We start from the raw sequence: 19,245 nt of genomic DNA, 5'->3' as shown, positions 1-19,245 counted from the left end.
AGGAACAGGGTAGGGCTGGTGGATGAGAAAAGGCAAATTTGTGAGTCTAGACCCCCGAAGTTCCTGTTACTGGTCGGCCCCTTTCCTCTGCGTAGTTTGGACCGGGACCACCGAGCAAGGAGACGCGAGTGTGGCAAGGTGGGTGGCGCTGGGTGCGGTGTCCTACATTCCGGAAACCCCGCTGCGGCCCGGGATCGGAGTGAGGGGTGAGGGGTCGTCTCTCCCCCAGGTCCCTTTGCTCCGCGCCGCCGCGTCCCACCTTCGCGCCTCCTCTGCGGAAGCGTCGCGCCCGCTCGATGGCCGCTCTCGGAGCCGCGTCCCGCAGGGGTCGCCGGGGGGCCGCGGCCGAGGCGGGGGCGCGACGCCGGCGTCGGGGCGCGGGCCTGGGGGCGGCGGCGGTCCGGGGCGCGCGCACCGTGGGGCCGGCGTCCGGGCGCGGCCCCGGCCTCGCCTCCCCGCGCTCGCGGCGCCGCCTCCTCCCCACGCCGCCGGCGCGGTCCGGGGGCGGGGACTCGCCGCTGCGGAGGCCGGAGACGCGGCGGCGCTGGGCGCGGCGCGGGGCGCACGGCGCGGGGCGGACGAGAGCGCGAGGCCGGCGGCGGGGGAGCGCCAGGCGGCCTGGGAGCCGGGCCCGCAGCGCCGATCGGCCGCCGGAGCTGCGGCAAGAGGTGAGTGCGCGGCGCGCGTGTCCCGGCTCCGGGGCCGCCTCGGCCGCCTTGCCCCTCCCCGTCCCTCCCTGGCGCACCGCCCGCGTCCGGAGACGGTCCCCCGGCTCGCGCCCGGGCCGCAGCCCGTCACCGGAGCCCGCTCGCGGCCCGAGCCTTCGCCGCGGGACCGCCTCGGCCCCCGGACCCCCGGCCGCCGCGAGGGGCCGTGCGAGCTCTCTGCCCCTGCGGAGGCCGGTCGGGACGCGCGGGGCCTTTCTTTTTTGTTCTCCGCTTTGTCACGCGAGTCGGCATCCAAAGTCAAAGGCATGCAGCCCCGAAGTCGCACTAGTGCCGGTCCCGCGGGCGTGACTGGCGCCGGCGGAGGGAGGGGGGCCGCGCCGCGCCGCTCACCACCGCGTCCTGGCCCTCGGGCGCCGCGCGGGTGCCCACGTTGGCAGCGGTCGCGTCCTGGCAGGTGACCGGGAGCTGGGCGCCGAGTCCCCCCGGCCACGAGCGCCACAGCGCATCCAGAGCCCGTGTCGGGGACGCTCCGGGCGCCCTCCCTTACGTGAGTTTCTCACCTTTGGCTTGTGTGGAGCATCGATAGAACTTTTGCTCTGGTGTAAAGATAGTCTCCTGGGCTTATACATTAGTTTCTGTTTCACACCCTGTGTGCTAGTTTAATGATTTTTTTAATTTTTTTTTTTGTAAAACACAGTAAGAAAATAACCTAGTTTGATGAATGATCTTTTCAGAGGAATTTGAGAACCCTTGTATTGGGAATGCCATGATGTTGGTCGTTTTCAGATAGCCCCTTTCCAAATTTGGGTGACCAAACTTGTGTGGCTTTCATGGGTCTGAGATTTCCTTTGTCTGGGTTGGGGTCTTGAAGGCCCTACGGCTCAAAATCCCGCAAATATTGAGGGGCATTCCTAGGGATGGGTTGTTAAGATGTCCCACAGCCTGATGAAATGTTTAACAACATTCTAGTGACTCTGTTTGGCTTATGGCCATCAGATTGACTCAAATTTAGGCAGCTTTAGTATTTCTGAAATTTTTGGAGCATGGGACCTGGGGAGGCATGGAATCTCTTGGCGGTTTGGTCTTTGTGGGTCTCCTACGGCATTCTAGCTCCTTCTGCTTGTGTTATAGAAGATTAAGGTAAGCTCATGTGATTGGGAAGAATGCAGAAACCAGTAATTTGGTAAGACTTGCTGTCCCTAGGCCAGAACTCAATTTTTAAGGCATCACTGGTCAAAAAGACGTTGAATTCTTAGGATGTTTAAAGAAAACAATAAGCTGTTCCAGACGTATCTTGTTCTCCTATGGAGGTTTTCACGTATGTGTGTATATGTATATGTGTGTGTATATATATATACATATATATATATATATATATATTTTTTAATTGGTTTAGTTCAAAAATGAAGGACTGTGAACGAGAGGACCGAATGGTGGTAGGGAGTCTGGGGGGAGGGTGTGGGTTATCAGATATGGACAACGTTGCTTTCGGGAGCTAAGGATGTCCTCTCCTTTCTAATTGCTGGCCATGGGCCCACTTATTGATGGGGGATGACAAGATTTTGTATTTATATTATTTTTTGAGGGGTGGGGTAGAATGAGGATGGTTGACTGTGTCAGCCCAGGGCTCTCTATCTTCCGTTGGCTTTTGTGGCCACCTTCCCCCAGCAGGGAGGAAACTGCTGACCTTATTGAAAATCCTCTGAATGTGCAGGCAGGCTTTCTGCATCTGAAGCACAAAGGGGAGAAGGGCAGAGCCTGGGGGAGCTGCCTCTCCAGGGAAGAGTTGGAGGCGTGGGGTGTCATTTCCAGAAGCCTGGGCTGAGCAGGTCCCATGGCTGAGCACCTTGGTGAAAGGGAGCTTGAAGGCCGCATGGCTCCCAGGAAGGGAGGGATGAGAGGCTCCATGCCCTGGTTTTAATTTAGTTGTATTATTTTTATTCCTTTTTTTTTTTTTTAACGACCTAATGTGAGAAATAACATCCATCATTTGGATAACGGGGGGGGGGTGGTGGGGGGAAGAACCTCTTATTTTTGTTGTTGTAGTTAATATAAAAAAAAGACTGTTTTACACTTCCTTTTTGCAGAAGTAGGAGGAATGGTCTTTATAATGCTTTTGTCTCACTTCAGAAGAGTGTTGAGTGGTATTTCCATTGCCTGCCCCCCCCCCCCCCCCCCCCCCACCGCAAGAAACATTTTTAGGTTGTGGTCATTTTCTTTTCTAGACTTTTCCAGTTACTGATGCCATTACATGAACAGTCTTGGCTTGAAGTTTAAGAACTGCTTACTAAGTTCCCAGAGTCTACTTTGCCTCACACGGAAATTTCCTACACTTTTCAGAGAAAAAAAGAAGAATAAAGATGCATGCCTTCTCAGATTGTTACAATAGCTTGATCTTCTTTTTCTTAAAACCCTTCAGGGCTGTGTTAATAGAACTTCCCCTAGCTAAGATTTTGAAGGTTAATTAGTGCCTGACAGGAGATATATATCTATGAAAGTACTATATGATTACAACGATACAGATTATAGTTTGCTGTGGTTTCCCAAATTTTTTGATTATTCTCATAATTAAACGAAACACTTAGGATTAATTCAGTGTTGTCTAGCAGTTATCTTAGTATAAAACCATTTTTTAGTTCATTATTTATAAATCAGGGGCACGTGCTGTTATTATGGTCTTCTATCTCAAGGCCCAGTGTGCAGTCGGGGCTGGATCCCTGCTTCCCCACAGTGGAGGTGGACCCCTGTTCCAAATACTTGAATTTTGAGTATTTTTTGGTCTGTTTCTTGTCAGGTCCGATTCTGTCATCATCGATTTTGCTTTGTGATGCGGCTCCTGCGGAGCTGACCAGGGATAAGAAGCCTGCACCTTCCGGGGGCTGGCTTGTGTTTGCCCATGCCTACGTTTATTGCAGTAACGTTCATTTGTGCCTTCTATATGAATCTGAAAGCTTCAGCGCTCCTGTAAGGTTTGGTTTAGTTACAATTTTTCAGTCTACCTCGCTGTGCCGGGTGCTAAAATCCAAGGAGTTCCTCAGGCAGCTCAGAGGGTGGTGACTTTGACCTTCAACAGAGGGGTTGAGAATGCAGATTTAGTTTCTACCTCTCCTTGCACCCGTTAGTATTTTATGGTTGTATAATTAGGATACATATAATATATACTTCTAAGTTATTTTTATGTAATTGTTGTGTTCCTGAAACATAGTTGCTCTCGCTTTTTGGATAAAAATAAAATGTAACTTTTAGGATTTTCTGCCCCAGCCCTGTGGAACATCTGCTATACCCTCTGGGATGCACGGGCCCTGCTGGTAGACTCAATTCTTACAGCCCAACAGCCATAGACCAGGCATACGTGAATGGGAGTGGTTGTGTCCCAATAAAACCTTATTTATGAACACCCACATTTTAGTTGCATGTGCCTTTCACATGTCATGAAATCTTACTCTTTTGATTTTTTTTTCCAACCATTAAAAACTATGAAAACTAGGCTTACGGGCAGTCTACAGAAACAGGTGGCTGGCAGGACTCAGCCTTTGGGCTGCAGTTTGCCAACTCTGGATCTGGAGGAAATATTTGGGAGTTCTTGCCAAGAGGTAGTCTTGGCATTCATGTAGGAGGCGGCCTTTCTTCAGAAAATTCCAAGTGCTGGAAAAAAACACAGTGGAATTTGGTTGCTCTCATTCATTTCATTCATCCATCTTGCTGTCTGATTATTTCCACCGTGTAATATTATATACGCTTATTAATCTTTAAGGGGTTTTTTTTTTAAAGGTTTTTTTGGAGGTATAATTGACATGTGATGTTATGCTAGTTTCAGGATGTACAGTGTAATAATTCAGTCTTTGTACCTATTGCAAAATGATCACCACAGTACGTTTGTCACCACAGTTACAAAATTGTTTTCCTAGTGGGGAGAACGTTTAAGATGTACTCTCAGCAAAGTCAAATATGCAGTACAGTGTTACTGACTGTAGTCTCCATGCTGATGAAGCCTTTTCTTTATAAACCATCAGCTTCCAGACTTGGGGAAAACATGGTGTTTATAACTGGGGGTTGAGGAAGTGAGAGGAGGAGATTCTCTGCCCTTCCTGGGAAGTTTTTAGAGCAATTTAAGAAGAGTGCAATGGACCTGGTCATTCAGTCCTAATGGTTTAGAGCAGGAGTTGACAGACTTCTCTTAGGGGCCAGATAATAAGTATTTTAACCAGTTTAGTCCTCGTAGTAACCCTGTGAGTAGATGTGGATAAGCTCTTCAACTCTGCCTTGTGGCCACAAAACCACTGTGCGCGATAAAAGGAACAGGCCTGGCTGTATTTACAGAGCAGGCCTACTACAAGGGGCTGGTATGCTGACCCCTGGCTTGGAGACCTTCTTGGGGCATCTTAGAATATCTTTATACCCTCAAAAAAATGTTGGTGACTGACAGCACCGAGCTGGGGCATTCTCAGGTCTGTTTGCTCAATGCGGGACGTCTGAACTTCCTGCTGAGCACCTCTCTGGCTGTCCAAGATCATGCGAGGCCATTTCCTTTGAGAAGGAATAAAGGTGGGGCTCTCTCACTGTTTGGAGAAGCCATCTTATTTCTACCGTGGTGATGTTGGTCTAACAAGCTGTTCTGATCTGATTGCTCTTAGGTACAGCTTTTGCCTATAGGATTAAAAACCCCTGTGTGGAGGGCTGCCCGGCTCGGTCAGTAGAGCAGGCAACCCTTGATCTTGGGGTTGTCGGTTTGAGCCGCACGTTGGGTGTAGAGATTGCTTAAAAAGAAAAATCTTTATTTATTTAAAAAAAATTTTTTTTAAGTTTATTTAGTTTTGAGACAGAGAGACAGAGCATGAACGGGGGAGGGGCAGAGAGAGAGGGAGACACAGAATAGGAAGCAGGCTCCAGGCTCTGAGCCATCAGCCCAGAGCCCGATGTGGGGCTTGAACTCACGGACCGCGAGATAGTGACCTGAGCTGAAGTCGGACGCTTAACCGACTGAGCCACCCAGGCGCCCCAAAAAGAAAATCCTTAAAAAAACACAACCCTATGTAGAAGTAAGGACATGAGAAAAAAATAAAAGTATTTAACCAGTAGGTTCAAGGGGCCAGTGCATTTAGCAGATTGCTCATTTTCAGGTGTTTTTTCTTTTCTTTAAAAAAGTAATTAGTGGTTTTTGCCTTCTATAAAAATTTTTGTCTTCTAGGCAAACAGTAATTTTAACCAGTAGGTTGAATTTTTTTTTTTTAAGTTTATTTATTCATTTTAAGAGGGAGAGTGTGTGAGTGAGCAGGTATGCACGAGCAGGGCAGGGGCAGGGGCAGGGAGAGATGGAGAGGGAGAATATAGGGCTCGATCCCACGAACCGTGAGGTCATGACCTGAGCCAAAATCGAGAGCCGCTTAGCCAACTGAGCCACCCAGGTGCCCCTCAGTAGGTTGAATTTTAAAAATTAAGCCGGGTTTGGGGGGCACCTGGGTGGCTCAGTCGGTTGAGCATTAGGCTCAGGTCATGATCTGGCAATTTGTGGGTTCCAGCCCAACATTGGGCTCTCTGCTGTCGGCACGGAGCCTGCTTCAGATCCTCTGTCCCCCCCAACCCCTGCCCCTTTCACACGTGCACACGCTCTCTCTTCCTCTCTCAAAAGTAAACATTTAAAAAAATAAAATCAAGCCAGTAGAAAGAATCGGCGGTTTTTCATGACTTCTCCAATTTACCAAGAGACTTTCGGTGTAAAAAACACACCACTTTCTCTTTCTGCAGGAAACCTGGGGTTTCACAGAGTTCCGCTAATTTAGGTTAATCATTTTCCAGTATGTCAGATACTTGTAATCCAGTATGAGACAAAGCATTGTGAAGCCTCAGTTGCAGCCAATGTTAACATGCCTGATGCGTCTCCTACCGCTGCTGCCACCCCCCCAGGTCCACAGCACTTCCAAGGTCAAGGGAGGAGAGTGTTTGGTGTGCCTGCCACCTGTAAACCGTGGCTCTGCGTGACCGTCTCCGTGTTGCTCAGGCTTCGGCATTTCCTACCTGGAAGTGCCCTTCTGTTGCAGTCCCGGAAGTCGGCGCTGAAGCACCTTACCGGCCCGGGGTTCGGTGCTGGCCTCCCTTCCGCATGTCACCCTCTTACCTGGGCGGCCCTGTGTCCATTGGGAGCCCAGGGCTTTCCTAACTGTGCCTTCTGGGCAGCCGCACCCCTTCCTGGCCAGCCAAGCACTGGGTCGTAGTGAGGGGCTTCCTGGAACCTCTCTTTTTCATAACGTGGTCCTGGTCGGGGGTGCTCCTGCTGCAGCGGCAGCCGGGAGCCAGCGCCAGTGATGGGGGTTACTGTGCTTCGGGACAGCAGAGTCTACAGGATGAACACGTCAGGCTGGTTCCTTATAAAGCAGCATGGTGGTGGAAGGAAGACATCCGTCACCTTTTTGTTGTAAGATGAGAAGACTCGCTGTAGAAATGGTTTCTTAATCCTCTTTCCATCTCTAATAATAATAGCATTTATTGAGCAGGTACTATGCGCCAGATGTGGTTCTAAGCCCTTCTCCTATCTCAACTCATGCAGTCCTTAGAGTAACCTTGTGAGGAGAAGAGTGATGCTCAGATAGGTCCTGTGGCCCCTGACAGGTGGAACCAGGGCCCCACACTGGCCAGCAGGTTCCAGAGTTTGTTCTGTTAACACTGCCCTGAGCTGCTTGCTGCTAGCACAGCACCTGTCTCCTGGTGGCTGCTCAGTATCTTTTTAGTTGGCTGGCTCAAGAAAGGAGACTATTGAATGATCATCAGAACGCTTCCCTTGAAGTGAGAATTGAGTCTATATTTATAGTTTTCAGATTTGTAGGCTACCCATCCGTTGACTTCTATCTGCTGGGATAACAAAAGGTCATCCAAGGATACCATCTAGAAATATAGTCTTAGGGAATTAAGTATATGATAAAGATAGGCTTTCGAAGCCCAAGGTAAAAACAGATTTTTCAGTAAAGGGTGCTGACAGAACTGACTAGCCATTACAAAACAAACAAACAAACACCACAAAAAAAAACACAACCTGTATTTTTTGATTTTTTTTTTTTTTACCTCTTACATCAAAAGGGAATTCCAAGTGGATGAAAGATTTAAATAAATATATGAGACTATAGGTATGTTGAGAGGAGATATGGGTAAATGTATTTCTAAACTTAGAGTAGAAAATGTCTAAGTATAAACAAAATCCAGATTCAATAAGAGACTGACACGATTAGGTTACTTTAAAACACCACCCACAACTAAAAACTATGGGCAAAAGATTTCAAAGAGAAAGTCAAGGAACAAATGAAAAATTGAGAAAAAAAAGATATTCCCATGAAAGACAAAAGGTTTGTTTAACAAAGAGCTCTTACGGATCAACAAGATGAACACCGAAGTTTATGGACAGAAAATAAAAGGCATTTTACCAAAATGAACATACAGATCACCAGTAAATGAAAAGATGTTCATTTATGCTTACAACTAAAGAAATGTATTTTTTTTTTTTTTTTTTTACTATGTATTTTGAGAGAGCGAGCTAGCCAGGATGTGGAGGAGGGAGGAGGAGAGGGAGAGGAGAGAAAGAGTCTCAAGGAGGCTCTGCACTGTCAGCACAGAACCCTGGATGGGGCTTGATCCCATGAACTGTGAGATGATGACCTGAACTGAAATCAAGAGTTTGGACGCTTAACTGACTGAGCCACCCAGGCGCCCCAAGGAATGTATTTCTTCTTAAGTAGATAGACTCCATGCCCATTCATGGGGCTTGACCTCACAGCCCTGAGGTTAAAAGTCATGTCGTCTACCTGCTGAGCCAGACACGTGCCCCAAGAAATGTATTTTAAAATATCATTACTGATGAGATTGCCAAATGTTAAAATGTTTTATTTTATGTGTTATTGTGTGAGAGAACAGACATTTCTCATACTACTAGTGTATTTACTAGAGTAAATTGTTGGAACTGCTTTGGAAGCCAATATAGTAAGAGCTATCAAACATTTTTTTTTAGAGAATTTGGATTTATAAGAGAGTTGCAAAAACAGTACAGAAGGTTCCCATGTATTCTTCACCCAGCAATCCCCTTAATTAGTTGTCATGTCTCTATGACAGTTTGTCAGTCTTTCCCTTGCTTTTCACAATCTTGACACTTTGAAGAGTGCTGGTCAGGTGTTTCGTAGAAGGTCCCTCAATTTAAGTTCCCCTGAACTTTTCTCCCGGTGCATCGTATGAGGCGTTACGTGACGTCAGCTTGGCTCAATGGTGACGTTTACCTTGATCACCTGGCTAAAGTGATATCTGCCAGGGTTCTCCACTGTGTGCCCGTTGTAGTTTGCTAACTATTTAGGAGGCAATAAGATTTATAAGTTTTTTTTTTTTAATGTTTGTTTATTTTCGAGAGAGCGAGAGTGCGCATGTGCACAGGCAAGCAGGGGAGGGGCAGAGAAAGAGGGGGACAGGATCCAAAGAGGGCTCTGTGATGCGGGGCTTGAACTCACAAACCATGAGATCATCATCTGAACTGAAGCTGGACGCTTAGCCAAATGAGCCACCTGGGTGTCCCAAGGGCCATCAGTTTTAAAGGCCTGTGACCCCACAGTACCACTTACTGAAATTTATCTCCACCTGTCTGTGATTTATTTCATCACCTGCAAAATGGGGGTGACCAGTGCCCCTGTCAGAGCTGATGGGAAGATTCAGTGAGCGCTGTATTTGAAACACTTGATCAGTGCCTCACGCACAGTAAGCTCCTTGCTGGTTCAGCCTCCCTTCCCAGAGCCCCTGGAAGCCAACTGTGTTTGGAATTCAGAATTCAGAGGATAATAAGATGTGCTTATATATCACATGACAGCCCCAGCAGGGTCATAACCAGACACTAATGCTTCTGCAGCCAAACCTATGAATATTCACATGAAGGGAGAAAGATAAAGACTCTAAGTAGCTTCAGGTGAGTTCTGATCAGACCTTGATCTGAGTTCAGGTCAGGTTTTGTTGCTGGGTAAGTCTTTTAAAATCCCTTTGGGCTTTTAGAGCCTTTTGGATTTCAGGATTGTGGGTGAGGGATGGCACCCCTGGATAGGAGTTTGCAGACACAAACGTGGATGTGAAAGGTGTACATGGCAGCATGGTTGGAAATAAGCCTAGAAAACCCCGAATGGTCCTCTGTAGGAGAGTGGTTAAATAAATCCTGGCACACAGTGGTGCCCCATTCAGACCTTTAAAGAGAAAAAGGCACACCATAATCTGCCTCTAGGAGAAGTACGATAAGATATATTACTAAATAATTGACATTTACAGAACAGTGTGAATGATCTTGTTTGCACTTAAAAATATGTCACTGCTCGTTTATGCATTAAGAAACATCTAGAGTGACCTCTAGAAGAGTTGCTGTGTATTAGAATCCCCTGGGAAGATTGAAAAATACCAATACCTGGGTCCTCCTCTGAAGCTGTTGAATTGGAGGGGCGCCTGGGTGGCTCAGTCAGTTAAGCATCAGACTTTTGCTCAGATCATGATCTCACGGTTTGTGAGTTCAAGCCCCACTCTGTCAACACAGAGCCTGCTTTGGATCCTCTGTGCCCCTTTCTGTCTGCCTCTCTCTCTCAAAAATAAACACTAAAAAAAAAAAAAAAAAAAAAAAAAAACCCTTTAAAGCCACCCAGTTGGAAGTGGAGGAGTGGGGCCCATGCTTGGGTCCCAGGCAGTGCTGGTGTCCTGCAAGGGTTGACATCATCTGGAATACAAGGGGTGATGACATCAGGTGGGAGGAGGGAGTCTTTACACTGCACTGTGTTTTTCTCCCCAGTTGTACTTGTAGTTATATATTTATTTTCTTTTAAGTTTAAAAAGAGTATAAAAAGACATTTGGATGGAAATCAGATATAAGGCAGTGAAAAAACACACTTTCAGCAGATACATAGAATTTTCCAGAAGTTCAGGATTTCTGAGCATTACTCTCCTTTAATAGGTACATGCTTGCTGATTGCAACTGGTAATCGATTTTTAAAAAAATTCTTTTCCTCTTTCATCCTGAGAGAGCAGAAGCTGGTGAGGAAGGCACCAGCAGAGGCTGAGGTCAATTCTGTGCTTCAGCATTCTGGGGGTGCTTTATTTCAGGTGAGTCGCCGAGATTGTGCATGTCTCCATTTAGACTCCCACACTAGTACTAATTATTCCGAAGGAAGAGGTCTCCCGGTGACACACTTAGAAATACTTTAGGGCTGGGGCGCCTGGGTGGCGCGGTCGGTTAAGCGTCCGACTTCAGCCAGGTCACGATCCCGCGGTCCGTGAGTTCGAGCCCCGCGTCGGGCTCTGGGCTGATGGCTCAGAGCCTGGAGCCTGTTTCCGATTCTGTGTCTCCCTCTCTCTCTGCCCCTCCCCCGTTCATGCTCTGTCTCTCTCTGTCCCAAAAATAAATAAACGTTGAAAAAAAAAAAAAAAGAAATACTTTAGGGCTAGAGCCGGCCCTGTCAGCTCTTCTCTGTGCTTACTCACATGAACTTGAGCTGGAGGTTGAGTCCCACATGGTCTTTGATTGCCCCTCCTCTCCCCCCTCGCCCTTCACACCTCCCTCCTGCCTCCATTGTGGCCTACACCTGGCATAAAAAGGTCCCTGTTCTCAGAGATGCCTTTTGTTGTGCGTGCCACCCTCCCTCTGATAAGGTCTCATTTTATCTGGCTCAGCAAAGCCATCTGGAAAGGTCGGCTTTCCTTGTGCGTTGTGCCCAGTGCTGGTGTCTAGGCAGACCTGGTCTTGGGTGGAAGCCCACGGACAAAGCTGATGGCTCCCTTCTTGTAGAGGCCATGTCTGGGCCTCTCTGGAGAAGGGGATCTATCCGTGAAGTTCTCCTGCTTAACGTGGACATGAACCCAGAGAGAGAAGCAGGCATTCAGAGCAAGACTGGGCCAGTGCCTCACTCCTGCTGGCAGAGCCCTACGGGGGGCGGGTGGTCCACTTACTCCGTGGGCATCCACAGTCCTGGGCGCTTTCCCGGCTCTGCTCACCAAATGCTTTAATTGGGTGTCATTAGTAATTCTGTCCAGCGTGAAAAACCCTCTCTTATTAGGCCTCAAATAAAAAAGCCCTCTTTGGGGAATAAATCAGAAATGGATTTTTTCCCCCTAAAGTGATGCGGAAGCATTTCATATTTGCTACTGCTGTTCACAGAGATGATTAATTCTCAACCTGTTCTGGAGAGGCAGGTACTACGCTTATCCCCATTTTACAGAGGAGGAAACAGGTGCACAAGAAGTTGTTGTGTGCCCGAGGTCTCCAGCCAGCAGGTGATGGGTCTCCAGGACGATGCTCACTCCCACGAGCCTGTCCTGGGGAGGCTGGCCCACCCCCTGGGGACGCACACCAGCGTGGGCTCGGGGTGCACTGCCCACGTGGTCTTCTCCTTGGATGGCTTCTCGTCTTGAGGTGAAAATGCCTTCGCGTTGGCTGTGAGGGTGAATGTGGCCTGCTTCGGGTCCGGTGCTGCTGGCGTGGAGGCTTATTTGCTTGTTTTATTTGGCAGATTCTCGCGCAGCCTTTGAGATGATGGGCCTGGGAAACGGACGCCGGAGCATGAAGTCGCCGCCCCTGGTGCTGGCCGCCCTGGTGGCCTGCATCATCGTCCTGGGCTTCAACTACTGGATCGCCAGCTCCCGCAGCGTGGATCTCCAGGTGTCTTGCTGGTTTGTTTGCATGGGTGTCTGAGAATATTTAAAGTTGCCAAGTGGTGGGGTCTGACGGGTTTGCCATTCACTACCCCTTAAAGTACTACACTCAGTGGCTTGAATGCTCCCTACCCTGAATTGGGGCCTCCACATATCCCTGCCCCCTGCCCGGGGCCGGACTTTGCACACCAGCTGTGCCCTGGGGTGGGAGAGGACCTCTTTGCTGCCAGAGCAGCCCTCTCTGCTTTTCCTGTGAGCGGACGATTTTCAGTTGAGCCACTGGGGCTGGCTCTGGGAAGGCCACTTACTTAATTACACTGACCGCAGCCCATCCGGTCCCCTAGTCCTCTCTAGGTCTCAACGGTGTTGGGAATGTATGTGCATAATGCATGTGAGAAATGTGTACGTAGAGGTGCCACTTGTTACTGGCTACTGCCAGTAACATCATATCAGTCATATCATCCGTATCAATTAAGGGTATGCATTTTAGTTTTCCATTTTGTTGTTGGTCATCGTGGGTCAGGCAGGTGCTACACAATGACAGAGAGTCTCGTTGACCAGACTCCTGTCAGGTGCCTCTGACCCCTCTTCCCCACGAGGCCTCCATCTTGGCCTCCCTCCACCCCTCCCGTCTTTAGCCGGCCCAGCCCACTTAGCAAAGAATCCTGCTAAGTCATCCCTACCTCCCAGTATCTGATCAGGCACCCGCTCCCTCTTCCTTGAAGTCTGACCCCTTGGCCTGCCTTTAGCAAGAAATCCGCCTGCCCTCCATGTCTCCTCCTAATACTGTCCTACCACGGACCCCTCACTCTGTTGGCTCTAAACGCTTAACTGTCCTGGCTGTGTTCACAGTGGAGCCGGTCCTCTCCCCTGCTGCATAGACATGACCCCTGTTGCAGGAGTCTTGAAGGAAGTTTTCCTTGCCATGTTAATGGTGTCAGAATACTTAACAGTGCTTACATACACTGTCTTCTTTTGTACACGAACTCTAAGTGTGGGACTTCATTTTCCCCATTTCCCTGGGGGGGTGCAGACCGAGGCACAAGAGCCGCTGGGATTCCATCCCAGTCTTTCCAGTGGCAGAGCTTGGGCTCGCAGCCGTGAAACCCCATCCCATCTGAGCGTCCCCACGTCTGCCTGCCCTGGGTGGGTGGGGGGGGGGGGGTGCTTTCATCTGATCTTCCACTGGAGCCGTTCTCTGGGCAGACGTGGGCTTGGTGTCCAGGGTTGAGGAACTGAATTTGTCTTCAGAGGATTTGTCTGCCAAAGAGTTAAGTGCTCTGTCAGCAGGGGAGGGAAACGGAACTAAATATTTGAGCACCTGCTAAAGCGTGAGGCCCTTTATGTACTTACCTCATTCCAGCCTCCCCGAGTCCCTGGGAGGGGTGCGGTGGTACTTCCTTGGAGGTCACAGTGGCCACAAGGAAGCGCAGAGAAGTGAATGCCTCTACTTATAACACTTGTCTCTCTCAAAACCCTGTCGTAGCTTCTGCACAATTCACTTCCAGTATTGTTCTTAACAGACAGAACCCCTTAAAGCACATTTTTGAGAGGAAGTGGTTTATTCTCCAGGAACACAATTTCCAGAAATTCCATGTGGGCTGTGCAGAACATGCAGAGAAGGTCTGGGGCACGAGGCCTCTGCCCAGTTAGGAGTGGGGAGTGTCTGGCTGGGGAAGGGGACTCAGGAGGAAAGGTCCAGCAGGACTGCCCATGGGGCCCTGGAGCACCTGTGTGCCACGTGTCGCTGGCTTCTGGGAGGGAGAAGCCCTCCAGGGACGGCGTGGGGTTCTCCCTCACACGCTGTGGGGTCCCTGTAGACTCGGATCCTGGAGCTGGAGGGCAGGGTCCGCAGGGCGGCCGCGGAGAGAGGTGCCGTGGAGCTGAAGAAGAACGAGTTCCAGGGAGAGCTGGAGAAGCAGCGGGAGCAGCTTGACCGGATCCAGTCCAGCCACGACTCGCAGCTGGAGAGCGTCAACAAGATATACCAGGATGAAAAGGCAAGACCCGCTTTGCTTTCCCCTCAGTTCTGTTCCAGATGCCGGTTGAGACAGCGTGGGGTTCGTCTCAGTGGGAGAATGAGCGACCGTGTGGGGACTTTTGTGATGATGTGGCATGGGCCTCTTGACCGTGCTGTGACACACTGACTTTTCCCAGTGCCGTACGTGGTGTCCCTGTCTTCTTTATTTTGTGCATGAAAGTTGTGTCTCTTCATCCCCTTCCCCAGTTTCACCCATCCCTCACCCCCTTTCCCTCTGGAAACCGCCAGATGGTTCTCTGTGAGTCTTTTTGCTTATTTTTAGATTCCATAGGTAAGTGAAATCCTATGACCTATTTGCCTTTCTCTGGTTTATTTCATTTAGTATAATAGCGCCTAGGTCCACCTGTGTTGTTACAAACGGCGAGATTTCATTCTCTTTTTATGACCAAGAAATATTTCGTTGTACGTTTGTACCACGTCGTCTTCGTCCATTTGTCTATCGATGGACACTTGGGCTGCATCCATACCTCAGCTGTCGTGAATAATGCTGCGGTGAACATGGAGTGTCTTTCCAAATTAGTATTTTTGTCCAGGTAAATACCCACAAGTGGAATTGCTGGATCATATGGTATTTCTGTTTTTAATTTTTTGAGGAACCTGCATATTGCTTTCCACAGTGGCTGCACCAGTTTACATTCCCACCAGCAGTGCAGGAAGGTTCTTTTTCTCCACATCCTCGCCAACACTTGTTGTTTCTTGTCTCTTCGACTTTAGCCGTCTGACAGTTGTGAGGGGATATCTCACTGTGGTTTTGGTTTAGAGAAGTACTCTTCATTTACGACATTCGCAAATGTGTATTTCTCCTCTGGAAATTGTTCCAGTTTCAATGTTGTTAGAGTAAATTGCTTCCGAATTTTTCTTCATTTTTCTTGTAGGTGGGTGGCACTATTTATGCTCCTTAAATCCTCTGGAACTGATTAGAATAGGACCCAGACATCACTCACAGTGTGTATGCAGAACCCCTTAAGGCAGATTTCGGGGAGAAAGGAGAGTTGATTCTGCAGGAATAGAGTTGGCAGAAACTCCATGTGGGTTTTGCAGGATGTGAAGAGAAGGTCTCTGGCCTCCAGGCCTCTGGCAGGTTGGGAAGGAAGAGTGTGGTGGGAACTGGGGAGTGTGGGGCTGGGAGGGGACCCGGGAGGGACCAGCAGGACTGGGCGGAGATGGGCTCCTTCTCCGGCCAGGGCCAGCTGGGGTCTAGAACCAGTTCTCCTGTGCAGGGAGGGAGGAAAAATAAGGGGGGTGTTTCAGGTGTCTGTCTGCCTGCTTCGACACTCCTGTGTGTGTACATGTGTCATGACCTAAAAACTGAACTCTCCTCCTTAGGAAGAGTGGCCTTTTACTCTGAGCCTCTGGCCTTTCTATGTTTTTATTTTTAGGGTTTTTCTTTTTGAAACGGTAGTGATGGGAGATAGGGTGGGTGTGTGTCCATGTGTGGTGTTTGGTTGTTGCTTTTAGGTATCCTTGTTTTCATTTATTTATTTTTCATGTTTATTCATTTTTCGAGAGGGGGGGACAGAGTGCGAGTGGAGGAGGGGCAGAGAGAGAGAGAGGGAGACACAGAATCCCAAGCAGGCTCCAGGCTCTGAGCTGTCAGCACAGAGCCTGATGCAGGGCTTGACCCACGAACCGTGAGATCATGACGTGAGCTGAAGTTAGATGCTTAACTGACTGAGCCACCCAGGCCTCGCCCCCCCTTTTTTTAATGTAAGTATCTTTGTTTTCTTAACTCCATCAGTCTGCCAAGTGCTTTTGAAATTTTACTGTCCTGTGAAATCCAAAATTCTGGGCGTGATAATCTCTTACTCTGTTCAGTCTCCTCCAAACTTCTGAACATTTCATGTGTGTTGCATGAAAGTGTGAGTGCACGTTTTGGGTGGGGAGAAGGAAAAGAGGTTGTGGGTTAATTTCTGCTCGTGGGCATTCTCCTCGGGTATGGGTACACGCTGGTTTGGCTCCAGACCCCTGTAAAATGGGCGGCAAACAACCAGGTTTCCCGTATCGGGTGGGCAGACTCCTCAGAGAATGTGCTGCATAAAACCGGTTGTTCCAGAGAATTCTAGGTAATGCAGTCAGTGAAGCATCATCCCACAGGTGAGTCCTCGAGATAGAAATGCTGGTTCATTTAAGTATAAGCCGATGTGGAGATAAGATCACAAGCTTGGAATTCTTTGAAATATGACTGAGCAGCTGTTTCCTGGAAATGTCTCCCTATATAAGAAGAAATGAGAGGGAACATCTTCCAGCCAGAAACCAGGTGACTCTTTCACCTTGGTCCTTTTTTTTTTTTTTTTTTTTTTTCCTTAAATGTTTGTTTATTTTTGAGAGAGCACAAGCAAGGGAGGGGCAGAGAAAGAGAGAGTGAGAGACAGAGGATCCGAAGTGGGCTCTGTCCTGACAGCAGGACACCCGGGAATCACGAGATCATGACCTGAGCCAAAGTCAGATGCTTGACCTATGAGCCACCCTCACCTTAGTTCCTAATGCTTCAGTTTTATGACTTCTTTTTAAAAGGGGGCGTAATGCAAGGTCTTAGCTGTCCTGCCACATGCCCAATAAGAATTGTTTGGGGGTTCAAGGTGGGGGGAGGCTCTTGTAGTTGCAATAAACAACTCACAGTAGATACTGAAAATCTAGGAGTCCCAGTAAAGAGGGTGAAACACACATTTGAAAGACAGACACTGGGGAAGAATAAGAGTCTCTTTTCATTTGGAGTTTTGAACTTTTAGAATAGGTGATAGAAAGTTGGTTTAATTTTGGGCGTGGGGGGCTAGTTTCTTAGCTCTAGGAGGATCTAAGCTGTAACTTGGTGTAGTGGTAAAAGGCACGGGGTGTCCAGTCAGGCAGACCTGGGTTCAAATCCTGTTTTCTGTAGCTCCATGATATCGGGCAAATCACTTAAATTCTCTGGGCCTGTGTTTTCAGCTCTCGACTGAGAATAACAGCAGAATCCCCGTTACGCTTTGTGAGGTTTCAGTGAGATAATATTTATGAAAGGCTTAACACAATGCTTGACAAGGACTAGCAGCTCAAGACCCAGTAGCTGGTGTTACTACAACTAACCCTAGTGATCATAGTTAACAATAACAGCACAGACACAGGGGTAGTAGTAAACCACAGCATCAGTGGTAGTAATGCTGTTCTTTTTGGTAAGGACCTTTTTCCCCCCAGTTAAAACCGTGAAACAAAACTGTCCTACCTTTAAGAAAGGATTAAAGGGGCGCCTGGGTGGCGCAGTCGGTTAAGCGTCCGACTTCAGCCAGGTCACGATCTCGCAGTCCGTGAGTTCAAGCCCCGCGTCAGGCTCTGGGCTGATGGCTCAGAGCCTGGAGCCTGTTTCCGATTCTGTGTCTCCCTCTCTCTCTGCGCCTCCCCTGTTCATGCTCTGTCTCTCTCTGTCCCAAAAATAAATAAAACGTTGGAAAAAAGAAAAAAAAATTAAAAAAAAAAAAAAAGAAAGGATTAAAAAGATGCTAGGGTGTCCATGAGAACCAAGAGCGAATACTGCAGCTGGGCCACAGAAAGAGTGTCCTAGTGACAGTCACCACCCCAGCGACGAGAGCTCACGTTCACGGAGTCTCTGCTTAGCCAGGCACCAAGGTAAGCATGCCACAGGGATTGTTCCCTGAATTTCTCTCAACCGCCTCATGAGATCACCAGTCAGGCTCAGAGAATTAGTAGCCATCCCCCAGGACGAGGCCCAGACCCTGGACAGCCCCCTGGTGGGCCTCCCTCGGCTCTGCAGACACAGGGCCATGGTGAGGGGGGGCTCTCCAGAGCTCTCCATCGTCTAAATAACACTGGGGGTGGATGGGGCGGGGGGTGCTGCAGGAAACCAGTCTGGCCCAAGTCCAAAGTTGTTGAAGCTTGGGTGATGGGATCCTGTGTGTATCCCTATGCTCCAAAAGACCACAGTATTGCAGCTAGCTCTCCTCTGGCCCTAATTCCAAATTCTCTGGCAAAAACACCTGATTCTTTCAATATGGCCAGGAAGTTCGCAGAGAAGTGGGGCTGGTCTGTCACCCCTGTATGTTATTCCCCACCCCCCACCATATGTATATATATGTACATAATGTATGTGTATATTTATGTTAGGAGGGTAGCACCTGTAGTTTGAGTTGGAATGAGGCTCTTTCTCAGAATGATCAAGAGTCACTTGGTGGTCTAATAGATCCCCTGGCTACGTATGGCTGTTGACCACCTAAAGTGTGGTTAGTGGGCCTGAGGAACTGAGTTTTGAATTTTATTTAGTTTTAACTACATTTAAATAGCCATATATAGGACAGCACATGTGTGAATGATAGAGGCAGAACTCTGGTAATAAAAAGGCTGGGTTTGGCTGCTGATTAATAGTCTTGTTCAGTGGGAGAGCAGTTGGGCCAAGGCGTGGTCTTCTTAGCTTCTCTGGTGTCTTTTGCCTTTTGCTGTTTGGTTCAGAATTGGGCCTTGGGAGGTGAGGTCACCTTGTGATCGGGCGACCGGTCTCCCTGTGAATGCATCTGTCGCTCGGATGTTGGGTCTCAGAGACTATTGAATTTTTCTCAAAAGATGATGCACACACGTGTGCAACCGTTTCTAAGTGCTCAGATCCTTGCGATGCAGGTAGCTCATCTGGAGAACGGTGACGGAGACGCTGGACGTTTTGCAGTATTGCATTTTTAAAAATAAAATTGCCTTACCAGGGTTTTTATTTTCATTTCTTTGACCCTCAAATCTGATTCCTCAATGAAATGATTTTAAGTAGAGGGCAGTAAGTTATGGGCTTTATGATTAAAAGATAGAATTCTTTTTTTTTTTTTTTTAAGTTTATTTTGAGGGAGAGAGTGAGCGGGGGAGGGGCAGAGAGAGAGGGGAGAAAGAGAGAGGCTCCAGGCTGAAGTGCTGAGCCCAACG

The 19,245-nt window shown here is 48.6% G+C and overlaps 1 protein-coding gene across 1 annotated transcript in view; it reads left to right on the top strand.

Moving 5' to 3' along the window:
* Window positions 1-560: 560 nt before the first annotated feature.
* The window catches only part of GOLM1 (golgi membrane protein 1), a 57,776-nt gene continuing 39,091 nt past the window's right edge, over window positions 561-19,245 (top strand). The window contains exons 1-3 of the mRNA XM_045469010.1: window positions 561-668; window positions 12,170-12,318; window positions 14,132-14,311. Coding sequence (XP_045324966.1) covers window positions 12,190-12,318; window positions 14,132-14,311 — 309 coding nt within the window. The 5' untranslated portion in view covers window positions 561-668; window positions 12,170-12,189. The remainder of the gene's footprint in view (window positions 669-12,169; window positions 12,319-14,131; window positions 14,312-19,245) is intronic.

Source organism: Leopardus geoffroyi, chromosome D4, assembly GCF_018350155.1.
Source record: "Leopardus geoffroyi isolate Oge1 chromosome D4, O.geoffroyi_Oge1_pat1.0, whole genome shotgun sequence".
Taxonomy (NCBI): Eukaryota; Metazoa; Chordata; class Mammalia; order Carnivora; family Felidae; genus Leopardus; species Leopardus geoffroyi.
Note: the sequence above shows the minus strand (reverse complement) of the source record. Positions and strands in the feature narration are given on the sequence as shown.